We start from the raw sequence: 26,510 nt of genomic DNA on the forward strand, positions 1-26,510 counted from the left end.
CCTGAGCCACTATGGCCACTTACTTCACCCACAGAAGCGTTTTCTTCAGACCTACTCCTATAACATGCAGGTACAAGAGTGAGCAAAGAAAGAGAAAATATAGAGCAAGTCCACTCCTGACCACATTCCTGCTGAATTTATAGTACCTAGTTTATAGGATAGCCCTGCCCCCCAACTAAGGTGAACTTCATGTTCCCTGAATGCATTCACACCTTGACCACTAACCTCCCACAATAGTTATTTTAAAATATCTATGAAAGTAAAGCCAAACTATGACCCAGACACCGTTCTATTGGCTGAACTCTTCATATAACAGTGCGAATGGTGGACTTTTCTTAAACAGCTAGATTTATGCTTTCTACTCAGTTTTCTAGAACTTAATGATATATTGTTTAGGAATACACAACAGGTATTAAAACTATTAAGAAAAGAGAGGGAGGTATTAATATGGTTAGGAAAGACCACTGGGTAGAGCTGTGGGCTACAACTGGGGAGGGGCAAACAGGGGCCTTCTATAAGGTATAGTGATATTTTATTTCCTTAAGCTAGGTGATGGAAAATGAGTTTTTACTATTATGGGTCTTTAAATTGTACATATATTTTATACACTCTGATCTGTACATTAATAATTGGAAAGATATTAACATGGTCTATGTCAATGAAAAAAATATGTGTGGCAAACCGCAAATTATATTTTTGCTCTATTTAATGGTAAATTTCAAGGCTAAAAACTTTACCTGTCGAAGGTATAATTTCAAGACATCACAGATGTCATGTGAACTAAATTCTGAAATGTCTACCAAGTGCATTCCATTTTCCAATGCTTGACACAGTTTTTCAGTTTTTATTTTGTTTCCACATACACGATAAATTCCCTTGAGAAGAAAAGAGAAAAAATTTTGCAAAATTCTGCTTCAGTACAAATGATTAAATGCAGACCTCTAAATATACTTAATGTCTACTTCAATTCTAAATATTTTAGGAAAAAACTAGGACCAAATGAGGTAATATTTTCCAAATAAATCTGAATTAATTCAGTTATTTAGTAAAAACTGAGAGCACTGTTCTCCTTTAATGTCTCCTTATCCTTAGAACAAATCACATTTACATTTAAAATTTTTTAATTTTAAAAGTTATAATGTACCTGTAGACACAAGGCTCTATTTTCAATCTCTGAGGCACATATTTTGAGTACAAAAGGGATGCCATCTGGTTCCTTTTTTGCAACTTGTGTGAATTCTGCTCCAAATAAGTGTATTTTCCCCAGAAGTTTCTGATGACCACAGATGATGACTAAATTTTCCAAACACTTTCGGTGACAAACAAGGAGACACTACAAGAAAATGAAAGTCTAAAATGGTTAACTCACCTTAAAACTATTCACAACTGGACAAACTACAGGTAGAGTGGTAACAGAACAAAAATGAGTTTAAAAGGTATTACTTGTGGTGTTTGAAATACATTTACTAGCAAAATGAAATATAAAATTACAGAAATACACCGTGGTTCAATTTATTAAAAATACATTTGCAAAAGATCCTAATCGGTAAAATGAATAACAAAAAGCATTGCTCAAAGCAAAAAGCATAAAAGGGCTAATGTAATTCCAGAAAGACCTTACCTCTTCGCATTCAACACCCTGGAATACCACAATGCCTTCACAGTCCCTGCACTTCGTGGGGGATCTCAGTTTGCGAAACTTGTGGGTGAGAGCTGCCTTTGACATCAAAGTTTTCTTAAATGTTCCGAGGGAATTGGGTCCTTGTAACAGAAGTAGAATAGCATGTAAGAATTGTAAGACTACAGAAAAATTATACCGTATGATACTACATTTCAAAAAATCTTTAAATAAGATTACAAAAAGCTCTTACTGTAATAACAAAATAAGCATCCAACTTATAGATCTCTTACAAGGCACACATATATCAAACATTTAAGCTACGAGTAAAAATCACCATCAGACCAATAAGATACTTCTCAAATAGCATGGCATAATGTTTCCAGAATCAGCGAATTTACAGTTATTAACATGTCCTTTATTACACAGGTGGCATTACATTCTTAGAAAATGACCCTTTGAAAGCTTGGAATAAAACTAGCTATATGAGGTTAGTGTGTCAGCATTATTTGCATTAAAGATAAAGCTATTCTCAATTCATTACAAAATTATAAGTAATACTAGCTAGTTATCTACCAATATCCTACCAGAGGGCTTCCCTGGTGGTGCAGTGGTTGAGAGTCCGCCTGACAACGCAGGGGACACAGGTTCGAGCCCCGGTCCGGGAGGATCCCACATGCCGCGGAGCGGCTGAGCCCGTGAGCCACAGCTGCTGAGCCTGCGCTCTAGAGCCTGCAAGCCACAAGTACTGAAGCCCAGGCACCTAGAGCCCATGCTCTGCAGCAAGAGAGGCCACCGCAGTGAGAAGCCTGCGCACCGCAACGAGGAGCGGACCCCGCTCGCCGCAACTAGAGAAAGCCCACGCGCAGCAACAAAGACTCAACGCAGCCAAAAAAAAAAATCCTACCAGAGGTCAGATGTTCTTATACTATTTAAGAAAATGATACCAGAACAGGTATCTGGAGGTCTCAAATGAAGCCATTAACATGACTTCTCTTTTATACCCTTCAGCATCCACAACTTTCCCTGCCCTCAAGAAGTACATGTATTTACTTTTCCTGCCTAGCTTCTTACACTATTTCTTTTGAAGAGGCTTTTCTCATACAGAAATTCTCATGACTAGAATGTCTCTCATGTATTGCAACACTCTGAACAATTACATCACTATTAGATTTATGAAAGACCAAAATATCTAGCCTATTTTATCAACATGCTAATACATTTTGGCTCCAGTGGTTTTGCTGTTTATTCTTATATTTTTACTTGTAACATTTGATTAATACATTGTCAAACCATCCTTGTACATAATTTGTTGGGATACATTTAAGTCACCATAATGCCCTTTTTTAAAAATACACAGTAAAGGAATTCTTTAAATCATACTATTTTTTCCCTAATATCATGCAATGCTACTGATTCAACTGGTTTAGTGGAAACTTGATTCAGGTGAGTGTAATACCAGCTTCTGAAGGGGAAGGTGGCTCTCTTTCATCCAGATCATCTGCAGAAGACATGGTTCCACTGGATGGAGTTCGTGGAAGTTTTCGATGAAAGTCTCCTAAAAGAAAATTCATTGTAGAATTTAAGAAACGGGTAGTGACAACATTTTTTGAATAACGCAAGTCATACTATTATATTAGCTACAATGTAAACATTTGCTTCCATTCACAGACTTTGGACACAGGGGATTCTGATACTCTTGGGAACAAAAAAGGAATGAGCCAAATCTGACTTTTCCAAATAAATTTAAAATTGAGGATCACACATTCCAATGAACCTTACTGTCAACTTCTGATAGTAAGTGCTAGAGATTATAAACTCAAGGACAGGGAGTATTTTCTATTCAAGTCTTATATCTAATGTCTGACAGAATAGCTGGCACAATGGTAAAGTTGTCATTAAATGCTTGTTGAATTAAAGGATAAAGAAATACTTACACTGTAACCTAAAGCTTTCTAAAATAAACAAAAATCTACAAACATAGCAATACAACAGTACCATCACATTTATGTTGCCAGTAAGACAGAAGACCAGGAACCAGGACCAATGATCCTGGCAGGGAGCAGAGCATGGGATATAAGCTGTCAGCCAAGGACTCTGCCATGTGTCTCAAAGCATGGGTGGAAGCAGCCTGACCAGGTAATGAAATGAGGTTTATTTGCTCCCTGCTGATATTACACACAGGGCTGTGTCTAAGTGGAAGGTTACACTTAACTCAAGCCCTTAACAGTCTTAGGTTCAGAGTTAGAAAGGGCTTTACAAATTATTTAAACCACATCTCTCCCAAAAGATTCCCCCTGCCTTCAAACTATGCTTAAAAGGCGGTCATCTAGTTTTTGTTTTGAATGTGTCCTCCAATGACTAAGAAATCATGAGACCACATGCTGATTTTCGAACTATTCTAACTGTAAAATGACTTCCTTGTATTGCTGAGCAGAAACCTGTCACCTATAAATCCCAGCTCTTGGTCACATGTCTCCCTAAAGGAGCAAACAAGCAGGCTGACTCTCACCCTTCTACACTTCAATGTCTGAGAACAGCTGTCACGTCCCCAGGTTTCCTCTTTCCCAGGCTATGCACCCCTCAGTCTTCACCCATTTATCATGCGACCAGTTTCCAAATTTCTGTCTTTACCACATGAAGTCTTACAGGATTCCAAATAATTCAGAGCTGGCTCTAGACTGTCTCTTAATTTCTGGGGATAGCTAGAACCACTCTGTTTTTACAAAGCTAATTACAAATATTCAGTTAAATATTTAGGATTGCATCTCCAGAGTGTTCCTGAACAGCAATAATTTTAAAGTAGGACTCAAAGTAGTTGCTGACAACCTGCCTATAAACCCCAGTACGGCGTGAAAGTCATTTCTAACTTTAAATTCAAGGGCTTTATTTACATGAATAAAATTTCTGTAATATGTAGAACACCAGGCAAAAAAACAAAGCCTTGGACTCTGAGGTAGGTTAAATCCTAACTTATCTCCCGCAGTGCCAAGAGCGTAGGAGAAAGACACTTAGCCAGGAAGAACAAGACTGGGAGAAGTCTCTGGCAGAAAAGCGGAGGAGAAAGAACATCGAAAGTAATAATCTCAAGGGTTCAAGTGACACCTTCTTCTCTTGCTAGCTGTATTACCTCTGGCAAGTTATTCTCTTTGAAGTCACTAAGGGAGAGTTCAAAACATCTATTCTGCCTCTCTAAGGAGCATGAGACTATCAAAGTACCTTAAAGCACATTTATAAAAAATGAAATTATCACAGGCACGAGAACTGTTCTTAATTGTACAGTTCATTATAGTGATTAACTACAAAACAATCCAAAAGACAGATAATCACATTTACGTTCATAAAACGGAATACTATACAGCATACAGTATAAAATAAAGACAGCTTCTCATATCAATATGATCCAAAAAAAGATGCATGAAAGAAGACACAAAAGAATAGTATGATTTCATCTGCATACTATTCCAAAGTGGGCAAAGCTCAACTAGATATAAGTACTAAAACATTTAAAATAGCCAGGGAAAGATTAACAAAATTCAGGATGGTGGCTCATCTGGGGGGTGATAGAGCAAGGTTATCAAGGAGGTATATATAGAGGCCTTCTAATATACTAATAATGTTTTATTTCTTAGGCTAGGTGTTGAATATATAAGGGTTTGTTCTATTATTTTTATGTAAACTGTACACATATATGTACAAATCCCTCTCTATGAGACAGTTCATTATAAAAATAAGATAGTTATAAACAACAAGGATTTACTGTATGGCACAGGGAACTATATTCAGTATTTTGTACTAAACTATAATGGAAAGGAATCAAAAAAGTATATATATACATAAATATATGTATAACCTAATCACTTTGCTGTACACTTAAAACTAACACAATATTGTAAATCAACCATACGTCAATTTAAAAAAAAGGAAAAGAAAGTAGTTAAAAATATCCCCCTAAAGGAAAATTTTAATCTGTCATTGAATTTTCACTCTAGACTTAAATACTTATGTACCTGGACTTATAGATTCAGAATCCAGAGATCTAGATTCACTGCTTCCTCCAGTGCTCTCAGAATCACTAAACATCCCAAATGTCCATGACCTTATAAAAGAAGGACCTTTAAGAAAAGAATATTTAAAGTCAAACTTGGCTACAGACAAATTTCATAAGTGTTTCAAAACACTGATATTATTTAAAATGAGACAAGTCAAACTTCTTCAACAGTGTTCAGCAACTGACTGTAAGACAAGCACAGTGCTCACAACTGTGAATAAAACCTCATAAGGTTACAATTCAAGGCCTGATTTTTAAATTCCAGAGCTGCAATTCATTTAATGATCCCATTTAAACAATTGGATCTTTCATAAATTAGTGCTGTCTTTAATGTGAAACACTACCTGACATGTCTGCACTGTTAGAGCATCTGTCCTCTTCAATCTTATTAGAGTTGTCAGGAAGGCGCACAACATCCTCTAAAGAGTCGGAAGGTCCATATCCAGGAGTGTGAGGGGTATTTGTTAACTGTCTATTTACACTCCTAAGAAAAACCCAAATAAAACTCATCATTCAGAAGCATGACTACTTTATTCTATTTTCAGGAGAATCTGTTAATTTAATGAACAGAGTAATTAAATTAACTAAATATTAGGAACAAACCATATTATACTGTTGAACTTCTTAAAAGAGCTGTGAATAAAACTTATTAATCATTTCTATTTATTATAGCTGAAACACAGAAAAGAATAGCAAAAGTACAGTCCATTATTCATATCATGGTTAAACTCTTCTGGTATAACCTGTGTGGAAAATGTAGGTTGTTAAGTTTGTGGACATTCGAAATTGATATGACCATGATTTGCCATTCTCAAAGGATTTCTAAATCTCAAAGAACCGAGCTCTGTGTTAAAATGGAAAACTTTACTCTTAAATGAGTCACATCTTAAATAATATTTTAAAAATTCAGAAGGTTTTAAAGTCAATTCTACCAGTGTTAGAAAAAAACATCACCTGACACCAGATAGGAAACTTAGCAGTAAAGGTTTTATGCCTTGAAATAATTTCACCTAACATTAATTCTCACCCATCAACTTTTTCTTCCTCAGCTGAATTCGTGGCCCTGACAAACTCACTGTACTCCTGGCCTGGGTCATAGAGTTTGGCACCATCACAGAGAGACTGTAAATTGTTCGCGAGGGAGGCAGCCTGCAGGTGTTGCATCTGGAAGAGGTTAACCGTTACCTGTGGGAACAGATAGAAACAAAAGGCAATGTAACTCATGTTATAGAGAATGCTGCATAAATACACGTTTATTTCAAGTGACAGCACCAAGAAAAAGGCCACACAGGGAAGAGCTCAACAGTGAATCTCCTCGAGAGCACACTATGTTGCCTGACTCGGTACCAGGTCCGAATCAGAAAAATAAAAAAAGAAAGTAGTTTTAATCCAATACCTAAGAGCAATCATTTCTGGCAAAACTGGCTTTAATCTGAAACGCTTAAAAGCACAACCCCATGTCCCTAATGGTTCACAATTTTAGGAGACAGATATGTTTTTGAGGATCCCCAGCTCTGTACTGATGGTCTGACCACAACTTTCTAAACTGAAAAACATGGGGAAAAATATTCCAATCAGAACACTGTTATTTTGACTTTCACTTCTTCAATCCTTTATAAATAGAAATGCTTTATACTTATGATGTGTCCTACAGCGCTCAGTTTTTATAATTAGGTACTATCCTGAGTCTCTTCAAAATACAGTATTCCACTGAGTTTCTACAAATGCCTAAATATACTGTCACTACTGCCACTTATAGTAACAACAACAATAGCAGCTGGAGCGTGCTTACAATATGCCAGATCCATTCGGAGAGCTGTACATGAATTAACTACTCTCATGTTCACAGAAACCAGGCTTTGGGTATACTACAGCAAATAAACAGATGAGATCCCAGCCCTCATAAGAGTCTGCATTTTCGTGAGGGTGGTGTTGGAGAGAGAGAACAAACTAAGTAAATAAGATAATTTCTGGTACTGAAAACTGCTACAAATACGATATAATATTGTCAGGTTAATGGGATATGACCAGGTATATGCTTGCAAAAAGGTACTTTTGACATGACAGTTTGGTGAAGGACTCTCTGAAGAGGTAACATCTGAACTGAGACCTGATATAAGAAAGAGCCAGTGTGAAGTTTCAGGGAGAAGACCAATCCAGACAAATGGAAGAGGTAGTGCAAAGATCCTAGGGCAAAAGTAAGAAAGAACTTGTCATGCTCAAGAAACAGATGAAAGGTCAGTGTGGCATTTCAGTTTGAGATCAAGCCAGAAGGGGAAGATGTAATCTAAACCAAGGTAAGGGGTCTGGATTTAAGTACAACTGAAGGAAGCCAGTGGAAGGTTTTAAAAGGGTGTTAAGAGCTATAACATGATCTGATTTATTTTTCTAAATGCCACTCCGGCTCCTGTGTGGGAAATGTGAATGAATGCCAAATTTCAATTGGCTTAATGTTATTTCAAAGACTGCCATGTTTCCTCTTTCATCTCTCTTGATTATACCAGATGATATGTTGAACTTCTGATTAGCCTCTAAGTCCTTTCCAAGATAGACAGGCATTCTCCAAGGATAACTAAGAGTCAGCATAAATAGTATTTGAAAAGTGCACATAAATGAATAGCTTGTTTGTGCCCTCTTTCAAGGAACATAGGAAATTCAAACTGTGGATGGTAAAGTTTAAGTCCAGCAATTAGCTACAATCAGGGAATTCTCCAGTTAATGGTAAACTGAACTTATACTTTCTTGAGTAAAGGTAACTAACTATATGTTCATTTTTTTTTTTTTTTTTTTTTTTTTTTTGAGGGAAGCCCCTATATGTTCATTTTTAATACTTTTTAATAAGCTCTACGAATCTAGTTAGAAACACCAATAATTTAAAAAGCCAAATGAATATACTGGCATAATCGCTCATCCGCTGAATGTTTGTCTCTGGGTACTTATTAATAATAAAGACTTAAGCAATAATATATACTGGAAGCCCAATCTTAAAATCTCTTTTCCCTAAATGATTCAGCCTTCTCCCTCACCTAACAGAAGTGCTAAAGATTGAGGTCCCCATGGGGTAGATTTTACAGGACTTGCTGGGCATCTTAACTGGGGTGGCTCATGGGTACCTCAAAAACCATCATGCCTCTAAGATCTTTTTGTCCCCCAATCCCTTCCTGAGTCAGGGACTTGGTCCTTTTCTTCTAGGCCCCCAATGTGTAGCACAGTGTCCTAAGTGCTTCATAAAGGTGAAATGACCAAATGAATAGTAGTAGAATGTGTTATCAGTCAAGGTCATACTGAAATTCTGTACATTTCCTGGTACTGCTAACTCAAGCACATAGGACTTCCAACTCTATGCCCAGCTTTCGTCACCTACATCTAATTTTTAGCTATTCCATGGGCACAGAGATTAGCACACATTTCTCTGACAGTTGTTGAAACAGAATATGCCATAATATCAAATCAATGGGAACAGATTCTCCCATATAGATTAGCAATAATCTAAAAATTAATTTTTATTCAATATTATTTTCTATCCTATATTTTTAAAAAGATAAATTTTTCTTGAATACTCTTTAAAACAAAAGGAAAAACTTTTGTGCTAATGTTTCCCATTCTTCAAAGCCCACTGATTTGATTAGGTCTTTAGTGACTGACTTGGTAATTTCTCCTTCCTCTCACTTAGTAATGTAATTATGATCTACATCCCATACTCTTCAATACTTTATAATTCAAGACAATTTTGAATATTCAGGAGTAATTCTTGATGTTCATGATATGACTTACAATTTTGCTGGGATGTGAAACTGATTTGTGTATCTTTCTCAAGACAGTGAGTGAATATAACTGTGTCTAACATCTTTACATCTCAAATAATTTTGTTTTCTCTGCAATGATATGCACAATAACATATCCCAGAGTGAAAATAAAATTCTTTTAAAAACAATCTGAGAGATGGTGTTGCAAAATAAGTCACCAAAATCCCCCAATTCTCCTGCTTTGATGGAGAAGAAAACATAAAGAAATCTGAGACAATTATGGCTCTTACCTGGGAAAAAACACCAATATTCAAGAACTCAATGTTGGATTTGGTATCTGCTTGGATCTTCATGTGAATAATGCCATATGGAATAAGTAAAACTGATTAAACTGGTTCAAAAGAACTCCAGCTAGTAAGAAATTCTGCTCACAAATATATATAGAGAAATTTTCTATAAACTGTCTCGATACATTACATGCTGTAGTGGTTTTCAGGAGTTTGGGGATTTGTTCAAGTTCGGGGAACTTTAACCGCAAAGTCTACTTCATACACTGATATGTACTGCTCTCCAATTTTTCAGATGTATTAATTCTCTCCCCCTAAATAAATGCTAAACTCCTTGAGGGCAGGTCTTACATTTCTTTTAAATAAATAGTAGGCGTTAATAAATACAGATGTTATATACAAAATTAGGTAACTTCTTGTTTATATCACATCAAATTAAAAGAAATCATAATTGTTGGATCACCAAATAGCATCACTTTTTAAGAGGGAGGTAGACAAACAAGATTAAGCTCATGAGAGAACTCAAAACCATGTCACATGAAGAAAAGTAATCAGATTTGGGGGTGTTATGCCTGGAAAAAAACATCCAGGGAGAGAAGGTAATAACTACCTTTAAATATTTAAAGTACTATCTTATGGAAGAGGGATTATATCAGTACAGTACAACTTGAAAGGTCCACAAGAAAACAGATCTTTTTTTAGCTCAATATAAACATCATATTAATTTTGGAGCTGTTCAAATCCAGGCTAAGTAATCATTCAGCAAGACAGCACAGTATTCAGGAGCACAGGCTCTGAAGTTATTCAGCCAGGGTCTATCCTAGCTTTACAACTTACATGCTGGGTGACCTTGATATCAAGTTATTTATAACTTCTCTAAACTTGTGTTTCCAAAAAAGTTAATGTACAAATACATATTATAGGGAATCTTGTTCAAAATGCAGATTCTGATACCAAAAGTCTAGGCTGAAATCCAAGATTCTGCATTCCTCACAGGCTCCCAAATGAATGAGAATGTGACTGGTCCAAGGAATACATTTTGAGAAGAAAGGCTTTCTAAGCTTCAGTTTCCTCATCAGTAAAATGGAGCTTAAAACAACTGTTTTTACCTAGTAGTACTCTGTGAAAATTAAATGAGTTAATGAAGGCAAAGAGCTTAAGGCACTGACAAGCACATAATCTTAGCTATCATTAGCTGCTGTTTGAGGTGAAAAGGACTTGTTAAAGGTAAAAGATTGGCTTAAACAATTTACGTGGGAATTTTGGATCCTGGGATTTTATAATTCTTTTAAATAATTTTACTAAAATTGATTCTGTAAATTAACCACATATTAATTAATCAGAATTTGATAAATAAATGAATTTTAAACACCCAGAAACATTTTAAGGAAGACTTCTGATTCAGATGGAATAAGCTCACTTCCCACAGTCTCTCAATGAATTTTCCTAAAAACCCCTCACAGAATGCATGGATTAGCTATCTGAGGGCTCTGAAAAGTAAATGGTAGCAGGTAGACTGTGGAAATAAACTACAAATCAAGGTATGTAGTACCAAGGCATACCAATTAGTGGTATGCTTCCTGTTATTTTTTTTCTGCTACTGTGTTTCCCAGCTAGTACACAGCTCCTACTCAAATAAATGTGACTGAAAGAGTGGGGGAAATCCTTTGGTTTCTTTTGTATGTTTGTTTTCTCTTCTGCCCCAGCACCCAAGCAAGCCCCAAGCCCTAAGATGAAGTCCTGTGGCAGTGGCAGTGATGGCAGTAGCAGCAGAACAGACATCTAAAAACTCTTCTCTATAAGCAGAGGGGAATTCTCTATAAGTAGATGAACTGTGGTCTGGAGTGAGGGGTCTGAAATTCCTGTTTTTTCTTTCTCTTTATCCTTCCCCTACTTGGCTCTTAAAGCAGCAGACTAGGTTGACTACAGTTTCCCAGCCAGAAGACACAGAAGGGAGCCCTTAGGAGTTGAAGAGTGAACCTAGCTAGATCAAATGCCTGCAAAACTTTTTAAGAATCAACATTCAATATAGGTTATAAAGAAAACCCAGAGTCATATAAGGTAATATTGCAAATGTCTAGGATATCATCCAAAACTACTTGTCACACAAAGAACCAGGAAAATCTCAGTGACTCACAAGAGAAAAGATAATAAACAGATACCAACCCTGAGATGACTCAGCTATTTGAATTATCAGATAAAGACTTTAAAGCAGATATTATAATGGTTTCAAGAAGTAAGGGCCAACAATATTAAAACGTGGAAAGACTGAAGTCTCAGCAGAGAATTGGAAGATATAAAAAAGAAACAAGAGGAAATTTTACTACTGAAAAATATAATATCCAAAACAAAAAATTTATTGGATTGACTGTATAAAAAATGGAGATAACAAAGGAAAGAGTCAGAGAACTTGAAGCTAGATCAGTAGAACAAGAGGAAAAAAAGACTGGGGAAAAAAACAGGTCCCACATTCCTGTGGGATAATAACAAAATGTCTGACATTTGAGTCTTTAGAGTCTTAGAGGAAGAGGGGAGCGTGTTATAAAAAAATATTTGAAGAAAAAATAGTCAAAAACTTCCCAAATATTGCAAAAGTCAAACTTGCAGATTCGAGAAGTTCAGGGAACCCCAAATAGGAGAAACCCAACAAAATCCACACCCAAATACATTGTAATCAAACTGTTGAAACCCAAAGATAAAGAAAAATTTTTGCAAGCAGCCAAAAACCAAACCAAAGCAAAACAAAAAACAATGCATGCCACATAGGGGAACGCTGATTCAAATGACTATAGATTTCTCATTAGAAACTATGGATGCCAGAAGGCAGTAGAATAACATTTTTAAAGTGTTGAAAGAAAAGAACCGAATTCTATAACCAGTGAAAATATCCTTCTGGAATGAAGAAGAAGTAAAGACATTCTCAGATGAAAGACAACCAAGAGCATTCATCACCAGAAGACCAACTATAAAAGAAGGGAAAGGAAGTTCTTTAGACAAAAGAGAAATAATACCACAGAGAAGATGGAACTTTGGAGTGAAAGAATAATAACAAAAATGGTAAATATCTGGGTAAATGTAAAGACTATTTTTCTTCTCTAAAATATGAGACTTTTGAAAACAAAAATTATAAGATTGTCTGGTGAGGTTTTCAGTGTACATAGATGTAATATACATATATCAAGCACAACCCAAAATGAGTAAAGGAACTTATATGGTGGTATAGTTTTTATATTCCACTTGAACTTGGTAAAATATTAGTTCTAAGTTGACTGAAAAGTTCATATATATATATACATATATATATATATATATATATATATATATATATATCCAGTGCAACCATTTAAACAAAAAACACTATACAAACAGATATAATCAAAGACCCAATAGATAAATTAAAATGTATACAAGAGATAAAATTTAGATAATCCTTTTAGATAAATTAAAATATAATTCTAATATATAAATAAAACAGATTAAATCTTTAATAGATAAATAGATGAATTAAAATGTAATTCTAAAAAATTATCAATTTATACAAAATAAGGCAGCAAAAGTGAAACAGATGAAGGGAAACATAAGGCACAAATAGAAAACAAATAAAAAATAGTAGGCCTAAATCTTAACATATATTTACATTAAACATAAATGGTCTAAACATTTCACTTAAAAGATAGAGATCATCAAAATAGATTTTTAAAAAGTCAACATTGAAAAATATGCTATATAAGAACTTCATTTAAAATATAGTGATTAAAAGTAAACAAATGGAAAAAGATATACCATACTAAAAATAATAAAAAGAAAACTTAAATACTTCTATCAATATTAAATAATGTAGACTAAAAGGCAAGGAAAATTACCAGGATAAAAAGAGACATTTCATAAAGATAAAAGGATCAATTCACTGAGAATATATAACAATCATTAATATATAAGCAACTGAGAGATTCAAAATATATAAAGCAAAAACTGATAGAATTAAAAATGTACAGTATATTGAAAACTTCGAAACTCCTTCCTCAATAATTGACATAAATAAAAAGTAAATCATCAAGGATATAAATAAATAACACCATAAACCAAAAGGAACTAATTGACATTTACAGAATACTCCAGCCAACAACAGTAGAACACACATTCTTTCAAGTGCACACACATGGAACAAGCACCAAGATAGACCGTATCCTGGGTCATAAAGCAAACCATAACAAATTTAAGAGAATTAAAATCATACAAAGTATTTCTTTCACCATAACAGAATTAAACTAGAAATCAATATCAGGAAGATATCCAGAAAATCCTCAAATAATTAGAAATTAAATAACAAGCTTCTACAATATCCACAGGTAAAATATGAAGTTTCAAGGGAAATTAGAAAATATTTTGAACTGTATAAAAATGGGAAGTACAAATTCAAAATTTGTGGGATGTAGATAAGTAGTGCTTAGAGGGAAATTTAAATCATTAAATATTTGTATTAAACAGGCAGAGGTCTTGATGAAACCTAAGCTTCTACCTTTAAGAAACTAAAAAGAATAGCAAAATAAACACAAAGCAAACAGAAACAATAAAATGCAGAAATAAAAATTTACAAAGACAACTAGAGAAAAACCAATGAAATCTAAAGCTGTTTCTCAGAAAAGATCGATGAAATTTATAAACTTGTAGCCAGACTAACCAGAGAGAGAGGAAGTGAAGGAGAAGGCACAAATTACCAAAGTCAGGAATGAAAGAAAGGATATCACTACAGCCCACTGAGGCACTGAAAGGATTAAGAGTTATGAACAACTCTACACACATAAATACAACAACTTAGATGAAAGGGAGGGACCTAATTCCACAAAATACCAAAATTCACCTAAAAAAAATAACTAACTCAAATAGGCTTATATCAAAAGAAATTGAATACATAGTGAAAGATCTTCCAAAAATGAAAACTCCAAGCCCAGATGCTTTCACCAGGGAATGCCACCAAACATTTAAAGAAATAACACCAATTCTACACAATCTCTTCCAGAAAATAGAATAGGAAGGAGCATTTCCCAACTTATTTTATGAGGCCAAAATTACCCTGACTCCAAAACCAGACAAAGGTAGTATAAGAAAAAAACTAAACTAAACAAAAACATAATGCCAGTATCTTTCATTAACAGAGAAGAAAAAAAAATACTCAACAAAATATTAGCAAATTGAATCCAGCAATATAGAAAAGGAACAATGCATCATAACCAAGAGCAGCTTATCCCAAGAACGCAAGGCTAGATGAACACTCAAATATCAAATGTAATCCATCTTATTAAGAGACTGAAGAAAAATTATATTATCACATCAGTCAAATGATGCAAAAAAACCCTCATTTGATAAGATCCAAGATCTTCATGATAAATTCTCAGCAAACCAGAAAAAGGGGAAATTCTTTAACATGATAAAAGGTATCTTTAAAAAAACTTACAGCTATCATCATGTTTAATGGTGAGAGACTGTTTTCTTCCTAAGATCAAGAATAAGGCAAAGATGTCTTTTCTCACACTCCTATTCAACAATGAACTGTTAAGTCCCAGCCAGTGCAATAAGAAAAAAGAAAAAAAGGAATAGTTTGAAAGAAAGAAAGAAAACTGTCCCTCTTTGCAGACAGGGAAAACCCCAATGATTCTGCAAAAAACATTCCTAGAACTAATAAGTGAGTTTATAGCAAGGTTGCAAGATACAAAATCAACATACAAAAATCATTTGTATTTCTCAACACTAACAATGAATAAGTGAATTTGAAATTAAATAAGTGTGTATGTATGTATGCATAGATACATATACACATGTACACATAAATCATGTATGTATTTATTTATATCAATCACATTCACAACAGACCCCCAAATAAACACTTACATACATAAGCTTAAATCTAATATAACATGGGAAAGACTTACATGTTAAAAACTACAAAATGCTGATTAAAACTATCATTTACCTAAATAAATGGGAGACACATACTGTGTTCATGGATTGGAAACTCATAGTTAAGATGCTATGTATATAGTCAATTCTCCCTAATCTGATTAAGATTGAACACAATTCCAATCAAAATGTTAGCAAGATTTTTTTGTAGATACAGACAAGCTGATTCTAACATTTTTATGAAAGTCAAAGGATCTGAAACACTCAAAATGATTCTGAAAAGAATAAAGTTGGAAGACTCAAAGTACCTGATTTTAAGACTTGCTAGACAACACCAGTAATCAACCTAGTAGTGTTCTGACAAAACAATAGACACATATATATATATATCCACGGAACAAAATAGAGAAACTAGATATTGAACTACAAAAACATGGTCAATTGATTTTTGACAAAGATGCAAAGGCAATTCAATGGCGATGGCACAGTGTCTTCAACAAACAGTACTGGAACAAGTGGACATCTGTATTAATCACGTTTTTTTTTAATTTTCCGTATTTTATGATGTTTTAATATCTTACAAAGCTTGCTGGCTGGGGAGAGACTGCTCCTCCCAATGCTAGCCAATTCTTAGCCGGGGAACATGCATGTCTTTCATATGCAACTCCAACCATCTCTATCTAACTCTCACACACCAAGCCAATATTTCCCCTTACCCTAACTCATCCCAGGGCCAGGTACCAAGCAATTGCAGGCCATCCCTATTCCCTAAAGCCCACTGAAATTACACAAACGAACCAATCCTTTATTGCTTATCCTGTCCTACCTTGCCTTTCCCCAGAAAGGGGAAACCCCAATAAAGGCTTTATACTCAACTCTCCCCTCACTCCTGCTTCTGCTTCACCAAACCTGGTACCTTTATGGCCCTTTGTGGCATAGTGTGTTCCCTTCTCTCAGGAAATCTAAGTAATTCATTTTTCAATGACATTGACCTCTCCATGTCAACATTCAGTCACCTCTATAAATTAAAGTCCCGTGGGTATAATTTTAATACAACATCCATATGCAAAAAATGAATTTCAACCTATACTTCACACCTTCTTAAAAAATTAACTTAAAATGGATCATTTCTCAATGTCAAACTATAAAAGTTTTAGTAGAAAACATAGAAGTCCCTGCGATCTTGGGTTAGATGAAGCACTCTTAGATATAATACCAAAAGCATGACCCATAAAGGAAGAAATTAAGTTAGACTTAATTTCTTAAAACTTTCTGCTCCCTGAAAGACATTGCTGAAAGAATAAAGATATGCTTCAGACTGGAAGACAATATATGCCAGCTCAACAATAAGAAAACAAACAACTCAATCCAAAAGAACAGGCAAAACACAGATTGCAAACAAGCCCCTTAAAAGACGCTCAATATCATTAAGACATTCTAAAAAACACAAATTAAAACCACTACCTAAGAACAGCGAAATATAAAAACAACAACTGACAAGTGTTGTCAAGGATGCAGAACAACTGGAACTCTCACACATTGCTGGTTAGAATGAAAAATGTTATGGCTACTCTGGAAAACAGTTTGGCAATTGCTTATAAAGTTAAACAGACGTTTACCATACCACCCATTAATCTCACTCCTAGGTATTCACCCCAGAAATGTGAAAACTTATAGTCACACAAAAAACTGTAAATAAGTATTCATAGTAGCTCTATTCCTAATCACCCCAAACTGGAAACAATGCAATTGTCCAACAGGTGAATGGATAAACACTGTGGTACATTCATATAGTGGACTACAACTCAGCAATAAAACGAAATGAACTATTGATACATGCATAACATTGATGAATCTCAAAAGCATTATGCTGAGTAAAGAAGCCAATCTCTAAAAGATACATACTATGATTGCATTTATATGGCATTGTGGAAAAGACCAAACTACAGAGATGGAGAACAGATCAATACTTGCCAGGGATAAGGGATGGGTGGAGAGTTTGACTACAAAGGGTCAGCATGAGGAAAGTTTTTTGGAGTGATGGAATTGTTCTGAATCCTGACTGTGACAGCAGTGGTTACACAAATTTATATACGTGTTAAAACTCGTGAAATGTACACGGAGAAAACGTACAGTCATTCCTCAGTATCTGAGGGGAATTGTTTCCAGGACCACCCATGAATACCAAAATCCACGGATGTGCAAGCCCCTTATATAAAATAGCATAGCATTTGCATATATATTATGCACAAACTCCTGCATACTTTAAGTCATCTCTAGGTTATTTATAATACCTAATGCAATGTAACTGCTATGTAAATAGCTGTAAATACAATGTAAATGCTATGTAAATAGTTACCAGCGCAGGACAAATTCAAGTTTTGCTGTTTGGAAGTTTCTGGAAAATTGTTCTCCCTAAATATTCTCAATCCATGGTTGCTTGAATCCACTGATGTAGAACCCGTGGATACAGAGGGCTGACTGTATTTTGCACATACTTTTAAAAATAAAAACCATGGTAAAGAGGCAAATGAAAACACTTGAGAACAGGATGCTTCGTCTTCAAATAAACCATTGGGTTCAATTTCAATATTTATTAGTTTACTCAAATTTTGAAGAAAGATCTCATACTGCTTATAGAAGTTCCAGGGATTAAATCCATTTTGTCAACCAAGCCAAGAAAGACAGTGGCATAGAGGCAATTTCAAACTCTCAGACTTCAGTTTTAACAGAACAAATCATCAATCCATGGAGTGGAGAGCCAGATAAAAAAAATGAAACTCAAACCACGTACCAGTATTAAAAACTGAGAGTCGACTTTTAAAGTCTAAACTTTCCATTAATCTCAGAAATTAAATCCCGTAAGAATCATGACTCATCAAGCATTCCTCTCCCTTCTTCTGATATACAGATTATTTTTTCCTCTTTAAAATACTGAAGAAATTACTTACAGCTTTAAGGGTAAGATCACACTGGAAAACGAGTTTCCGGAGTTGTGTTAAAATTTCTCTTTTGGTATTTTCTAGATCATTTCGTCTTTCTTCAACATTTGTCACACAAACTTTGTAGAGTTCATTTGCTTCTTCTACCTTCAGGAGTATCAGAGAAAAAAGTGACACTGGTTCACTGAATCTATATTTTAAAACAAATGCTTACTCTAGTACGGCTCGATTTAAATAATTGAAAAGGCTTATGCATGAAAGTTCTGAAATATTCTATATTTTAAGTAGAATATTTCTAAAAAGAAATATTCTGTTTTGGTCAGCAATTCAAGGACACTTGTCTTTTATCAATAGTCAAGTATGATTTACAATTAGTACCCTGTTTGTCTATAAAATCAACATCCACTTCTATTTAATAGCCTTTTCTATTTATATTTACCATTTCCTATATAATCTTCTTACAGAATTTATCAATTATATTTCATAAATAATACAAAGCTTCAGCCTAGTCTTGCTACCAGGTATTAGAATAAGTACGCATATACACACAGTTGCCTAAATGGTGAACTTTCTGAACAATCAAGTAAAAAATATTAAGATATATCTTTCACAAACAACCCCCAAAATTCAAAAGATAAGCAAAAATCTCTTAGCATAGTGGTTCTCAAAGTGTGGATCCCCGGCGGCAGCAGCACATGGGCACTTAGAAATGCAGGTTGTCTGGGGCCAACCCTAGACCTGCTGAATCAGAAACTCTGGGGATGGGGCCCAGCAGTCTGTTTTAACAAGCCTTCCAGGTGGTCCTGATGCGGGTTAAAGTTTGAGAACCAAAGCCTTAGCAGATTAGTGCTAATTCAATAATAACAAATAACAAAAAAGATGATTACTTTTTGAAGCACCTCTTCTTCCAGTCTTCGCTTTTTTTCTAGCTGCCTGTTGAGATTTTTTACTAATCCACCACTTGAGCACAGATGTTCCTCTTCTGCACGAAACATGGAAGATTTTGCTTTTTCATATTCATCTTGACGTTGCATGCACAACAATTTTGCCTTTTTAAGAGCAGTCTCTGTTTCAAGCTACACAGAAAAAGAAGAGTATTAAATAAAGAATAAGAAAAATCCTAATGTACAAGTTTCTTTAGCATATTCAGCAAGATAGTTAAGACTGCATTTTAGATAATCTATAGAGTAAGATATGCATCTTCCCAGGGTAGATGCTTATAGACTGCAGATGATTTTTAGATATTCACAAATAGATGAAACTCTACTATAATACTAACCATTTTATTTTGTTCCTGTTTCCAAAGTTCTTTTATTTCTTTCCTTTGTTTTTCCATTTCATTTTTCCTCCCAAGTAGAGGCTGGCAAGGGTATTTTTTTAAAAAGAAAGAGAGAAAAAAGCTGTTTTCTAAAGGCATACTGCTGTTGTTTTTTTTTTAAAGTACATTGTATTTATAAATTTTTACCTGCACAAATTTGTTGGCTTGGAGAGCTGCAATTGTTTGTTGTAAAAGGTGACTGCTCTCTATATCATTAAGAAGAGCATTGGTAAATAAAGACTGCAGTGGCATAAACTCCTAGAATTTAAAATTGAAAAGTAAATTTTCCAATAGAAATGTACTAGAGTTCTAGATCCTCCCCACCCCCACTAAACTTCTTCAAAAAGAGAAATTTTTAAGCTTAGATTTTTTTCAGAAAAATGACTATTCATAAATATGACCATATGAGAAAAATACTGAAGAAAATTAACGAAGTTATTCTAAACCTCGTTAGCAAAATTAGTAGCTAACAAGTTAATCAACATTCATATAAAACTGTGGATTTCCTAGTTTCTTCATAATGGGTATCCTTATAAGTTTAAAAAGATTTTATTTTGTCAGTAAAAAGGTTATTTAGCGTGTAAGTTCTTTCCTATGTTAAGTACAAAATTTAATCTGATTTTGCAAGGCGCTCATCTGAGTAATCTCTTGACAGAGGACCCTAGTAGTTCACTGACCACTTACCTGTAGTCCAATGTTAGTTCTAGTTGCCTCTGCCAACTTGACAATATTTCTAGTGGACTCCAATTCTGAAAAGGTCAAAGAAGGCATCAGAAGGTAAATTCAACTTATTTTTCCCCCCTCCATACTCTAAAATTATTTGTAATCCCCCAATTAAAAAGTGATCACAAATACTAATCTGCAACATGATATGAAGTTATGATTCTTAATTGGTAGTACTCAGCAAAACCAACTGGGAAACTTTCGAAACGCACTTGATTAGATCTCACTTCTCTGGGGGAATGGGACCTAGGCCTGTGTATTATCTATTTCTAAGGCTATTCAGGTGAATCTGATGGGCATTCCCTATTAAAAGCAAATAATGTAGTAGAAAGAGCATAGGCTTTGGGTAAATTCTATACATACCCTATACTATATGATCTTAGGCAAATCTGCTGACCTTAGGCAAAACCCATCTCATTTGCCTCCACTGTAAAATGGGGATAATAATCTTGTCTTGCCTACTTCCCAGGGTTTTGGTAAGGATTAAATGAGATAATGGATGTTGAAAGCATTTTGTCAACTGTAAAACACTGGGAAAATATTAGCTATTAAGATGTTCCTTATATGTTCCCACTGCCTTCTGATCCAACAGCTACTGTTGTTTTTGTCTCCTTTAACCATATTATCTGATTGCATTTCTTTTCACCCACTAGAGTATGACTTCTTTAAAGGCAAAGACAGTATACTATCTGTCTTGGTGCCCCCAGATCTAGTGGTTGGTCCACATCAATGTTCAATAAGTATATTTACTGTAAGAAGAGTCTTTCCTATTTTAATAAGAGAAAAATGGGCAATGATTTTATGCACTACAATGAAAGAGCTACTAATTTGGAATCATATTATTTATAGTCTGTAGAACATGAATCACAAACAATTCAGTTCTTACGTTCCAAAGTTAATCAGATGCCCTAAAGGGCAACTCACCCAAGCTCAGCTTCTTTTCAACCCATGAAACTATGTTCTTGGTATATTTTAACCATGTTTTAGCATATGACAAAGCCAATTCTATAGAGTTAGTGTTCTTTAACAGCATGCTGTCTAATTCTATAGGAGAAAAACTTCCTGAAAATAAAAATATCAAGGTAAGTATACATTAAATATGAGCTCATAACTCTAAACAAAGAAGCATTCATATCCTAAGATGTTCTTCAATGAAAACTGGTTAAAAAATATGTGACAAATTCATAATTAAAGGGTCACAGTTTAAACTGAAAATAGCTTTAAATTATATTTTTTAATAAATATGTATTTCTATTATTCATCAAGTTACAAGCCCTATATAATTCTTGATCAGTCTCTATCATGACATTATCTATCTACTCTAGCAGGTTTTTTTCCTTAAGTTTTATATGTAAAACTTCACACATCATTCATTTTATGTCTGAAATGAATACTTTAGGTTACTAAGCAAGGAGAGATTAAGTAATCCAAAACATTTATCAGAAGTAACTGTAAAAAGTTTGACTAAAGTTTTAAGTACCTCAAGCATTACCTTTTTCACTGGATGAGTCCACTGATTCCACAGAAACATTTTCAAAAGACTTAAAACATGGAAGAAAACAAATTTAAGATTAGAGCAGAAGATAACAGAACTTTGCTTCAAAATTTTTTCACTCTAATTTGTTACTCTGACATAATTCCTACTAAAGAATTTCAAGCATTTAGAACTCAAAGGACCTGAGAAATCTGTTTAAATGCCAGAACATTTAATAGGAATTATATAGTTTTTTACAACAGCAGTTCTCAAGGTCCAAGAATGAATAACCTCATTGTTTACTAACAGCATTAGTTAACATTAATGAATCCATTCAAAACTTTAAATTCTGCAGATCTCAAAAATATTAGTCAGCAAGTTATAGAAGCAATCTAAATAGACTGCTATCTAAATAGAAGACAAAGACCTCTCTCTTTCAGCCATCTTTTACCATTGCATTATATGATAAGCTGTCTCTGAAGGTCCATTGGACAGCTTAGTGCAGAACTTTCTATGATGATGGAAATGTTCTATATCTGCACTGTCCAGTAAGGTAGCTAATAGCTACATGTAGCTATATGAGCATTTGAAAAGTGGCTAACTTAAATGAGAATTAAAATTTTAATTTAATGAATTACATGCGACAAGTGGCTACCTTATTGGACAGTGCAGGAAAAGGTTACCTACCGAAATTGTGAGAGTTTATATTTAGTTGGGCAATACGGAGTATGAAGGAATTCAATGCAACAGGAATCAAGTAAAACCTGGGTTTGAAGTCAAGCTCTATCACTTAGTAGCTGTATAACACTGAGCCATGTATTTATACTCGTTTAACTTTGGTTTGCCCTTCTATAAAATAAGGATAAGAACATTACTTCATAAGACTATTTTAAGGATTAAGATGATATAGGTTTAGCACAGTGCATGGTTATCTACTAAGCACTCAAATAAATGGCAACTATTATTTTAAAAGGTATTTTTCAAAACTCTTCATCGAACGAAGTAATTTTATTAGTAGTATATCATCATGGATTTTTAGATTTCAATTTCTAGGGTAAATTAGAAACTGCAAAAAGGAAAAAGTATTATCCTATTAAGAATTAGTATACATGTGCACAACAGAAGTACACGCATAGGAGATATGATTTACACCTAAAGTTTAAATTGTTTAGACCCCTTTTACACAGATATAATGTTTTCTTACACCTTCTAAATTAGCAGCAAGCTTGAAAATATGAAACTGAGGAAAAATCATAAATAACAGCAAAATATTTAAAGATCTTAAAATTCTTCATCATTCTGATATGGTTTCTACACTATCCTCCTTTAGTCCTTCAGTCACCAAATGGATGACTTCAGAAGTAGTCACAATTGTTTTCTAAGGACTGTAGTACATGTAACAAATGCCTTAAATAGTCATTCATATTTTGTATTATTTAAGAAAGATCTGTAGTTTTTATATTATTTTGATATAATAACAGGTACTTGGTACATTTCCAAATATTTGTTGAAATCCTTTTGGATTCCAATCCTTTCCGGAAATCCTTAACAGGAAATGATCAACGTATGTCCCTAATGCAGTTTGTTTAAGTATCTTGCATTTGGTGAAAACATTTTAGTAAAATGAAAGTATTACTACTACAATTAGTATAAATCTTTAAAGCAATATTCTACATACATTCCTAATGCTCTTTTATTTCATAGCAATTTTTCTTCCAGTTAGGAATCAGAACCCCAATTCTCTAACATACTTATAAGGATGCTCTCAGGGAGAATTCAGACCTTCAGTTCTGTTAATAAGTGTTTCATGGTAACAAACAAACTGTAGGATGTGTGAAAAGATTAACACCCTCTTTACTTCTTGCATCATTTTTCTACCAGTCCTAAAATCTGCGACAATGTCAGGAAGGAAAAACAGCTATGAATTACTTACTAAAATTTTGGACCATAGACATATAGGTTCATTACGTAAGACACTATAAAATTACCAGCTACGTTTTTTTTTTAAATGATGGTTCCACTTCAAAAGTACAATTAAAAAAAAAAAAAAAAATTAAAAAAAAAAAAAAAAAAAAAAAGTACAATTAAATTTTTGGTCCAGAAACTGACCATAATTTATCATATTTAAAATGAACCGAGCTGTTTTTTTTTGCTAAACTAAACAACTATCAAAGACTAATGCTGAGATTAAGATTAGGATATTATTAAAATATTAAGTTAAAAACATTAAAATCTTTGCTTTCATACAAACTTGGCCTACCTTACTTTCCCGGGAAACAGGCAGTCGCAATAATGAATCATTGCCTACATCTCCCATGAGGAAGTTTGTCAGGCTATCCAGGGGAATTTAAAAAAAAAAGAAATGGAAATAAACAAGTCATGACATTGCTCTGTCACAAGCTTTACATTCAACATGTCATCTAGGTTAAATTTTTTAAAAGCAAGAACCTTAGAAATAAACTGCTAGGAATCTATCCACATAAACCACATAGTCACTTGCAAATGGATGTTGCTTCTAAACAGCTATAAACACCTCCAAATACACCAGTAAAGCAACACAGAAAGCTTTTCTGAAGTTGTGATAACATTTCATGCTAGTTAATACTTTACTTTGCATGTATGTACTGAATTATTGTGACATACTCTCAATGAGACATCTAGGCCCTAATTTCTTTAAATGACAGTCCTCTACTTACATATTTCCAAAGGTAAAGGCCAAGGTTTCAATGGAAGAAAACACTTCTCTGAAGAGATCATTTTTGTTTTCTTCATTTACTTCTGTGAAGTTCACAGCTTTAGGGAAAAGTTGGTTACAATTAATGAGGAGAAAATACTTTAAACTAGTTTTATACAAAGTCATTTAATCCCTTAAAAATCCATCATTACTACTAGAAGCATTAGAAGATTCAGAAACTGAAAAGCCTAATACACAAAATAAATATGATGTTCAAGTTCTTCATTAAAGAAATCATACAAAAGAATCACCTTGCATAAAAGTAGCCAGCATTCCAACCTGACTGCTCCACACATTACATAATTTCACACATCTAAAAAGTGACTCAATGTGAAATCAATTGATCTTGAGTCACGCAGTCCATGTTACACCAGCCTTCTCTCATTAAGAGTGCTCCGTATTTTTTTCTCTTGCTTATTGCTTCACGGCATTTTTTAAAAACAGCTAAATGCACTGTTTAAGTCACTTAAGTCAGTATGAAGTACATTTTCCACTACAAATTACCAATATTTGAAATCACATATACATTTGACATAGCATAAAACCTATATACAAAGCATACCAATTAAAAACACACAAAGCTTTAAAAATTTTAAATTCCTATTTATTTATACCCTTATTTCTTATAGGGTCTTGGGCTCTGAGGTTCATTTTAATTGATACATAGCTGTCTGTTTATCACAGGGACAGTCGAACATTTTGCATTTTGTTAAAATTATGAAACATAACTGAAAAAGGTTTCTTATCACAACTTCATCTGTATGCACCTTTCTTAAAAGCCCAGATACAACCTACAGAGACAAAATCTGAGGGTTGAATAGGTAAATTTTTTAAAGTAACTCATTCTACTCAGATTGAGTTTAAGGAGCCACCGGCTCCCTGTAACCCACCCTCCCTAGGATCCTTGCCAATAACTGGAAGGAGAGAAACCAAGTGGAGAGGAAGCTATCCTTTGTTTTAAAACATAGTTGTTCTTAAGCTTGCCTGCACATCAGAATTACTTATGCAGCTTTAGAAACAAAGTCTGAGTCCCACCACCAAAGATTCAGATTTCAGAGGCCTGGTGAAGCACATATATTCGTTCAAAAGCTCTCCCAGGTGATTCTGATGTGCAACTAGGGTTGAAAATGTTTCTGGAAAGCCAGGATTCCTAAGCAGGGATGAATTAAACCTTAAGCCTGGAAGCCTCATGAAATTACAACCAAGATTTTACACGCCTTTGTAGATATGAGGGGGTAAGGTCCACACCTTTAATCAGATTGTTCTAAATATCCCTGATACAAACAAGAAGAAAAACTTAAAAACTGCCTTTGTAGATATGAGGGGGTAAGGTCCATACCTTTCATCAGATTCTTCCAAATATTCCTGATACAAACAAGAAGAAAAACTTAAGAACCGCCATAAATAATTTTTAAAATATTTTTTGATTTCTGCTCTGGTCAAGATGGAAAAACAGGCTTATATGTCTGAAACAACTAAAAGAAATCTGTACAAAATATACGACACAGCAGTTTTCATGACATTAGCTATCAGGCAACACAGAACAAAAATCCTAACAGACAAGAAACAAACATGGTGAGCTCTACAACTGCCCCAAGCCCACTGCGTAATAACACACAAAGGTTTCTAAGCAAAGGAAACTACCAGAGATAAAGAAGGTCATTTTATAATGATGGATTCAATTCATCAGGAGGACACAATCTTATACATTTATGCACC

At 34.3% G+C, this 26,510-nt stretch overlaps 1 protein-coding gene across 1 annotated transcript in view; it reads right to left on the reverse strand.

Annotated features, from left to right (window-relative positions):
- Positions 1–26,510, reverse strand: part of ARHGAP29 (Rho GTPase activating protein 29) — a 55,070-nt gene that overhangs the window by 10,261 nt on the left and 18,299 nt on the right. Inside the window, exons 3-18 of the mRNA XM_024751266.1 lie at positions 24,754–24,850; positions 24,318–24,390; positions 22,076–22,124; positions 21,508–21,645; positions 20,545–20,609; positions 20,008–20,118; positions 19,822–19,902; positions 19,430–19,618; positions 18,552–18,689; positions 6,697–6,854; positions 6,014–6,153; positions 5,629–5,733; positions 3,078–3,176; positions 1,622–1,761; positions 1,145–1,333; positions 738–875 (exon numbers count right to left, since the gene is read on the reverse strand). Of these exons, the coding sequence (XP_024607034.1) occupies positions 738–875; positions 1,145–1,333; positions 1,622–1,761; positions 3,078–3,176; positions 5,629–5,733; positions 6,014–6,153; positions 6,697–6,854; positions 18,552–18,689; positions 19,430–19,618; positions 19,822–19,902; positions 20,008–20,118; positions 20,545–20,609; positions 21,508–21,645; positions 22,076–22,124; positions 24,318–24,390; positions 24,754–24,850 (1,910 nt within the window). The remainder of the gene's footprint in view (positions 1–737; positions 876–1,144; positions 1,334–1,621; positions 1,762–3,077; positions 3,177–5,628; positions 5,734–6,013; positions 6,154–6,696; positions 6,855–18,551; positions 18,690–19,429; positions 19,619–19,821; positions 19,903–20,007; positions 20,119–20,544; positions 20,610–21,507; positions 21,646–22,075; positions 22,125–24,317; positions 24,391–24,753; positions 24,851–26,510) is intronic.

The sequence above is a fragment of the Neophocaena asiaeorientalis genome, unplaced genomic scaffold (genome assembly GCF_003031525.2).
Source record: "Neophocaena asiaeorientalis asiaeorientalis breed wild unplaced genomic scaffold, Neophocaena_asiaeorientalis_V1.1 scaffold147, whole genome shotgun sequence".
Classification (NCBI taxonomy): Eukaryota; Metazoa; Chordata; class Mammalia; order Artiodactyla; family Phocoenidae; genus Neophocaena; species Neophocaena asiaeorientalis.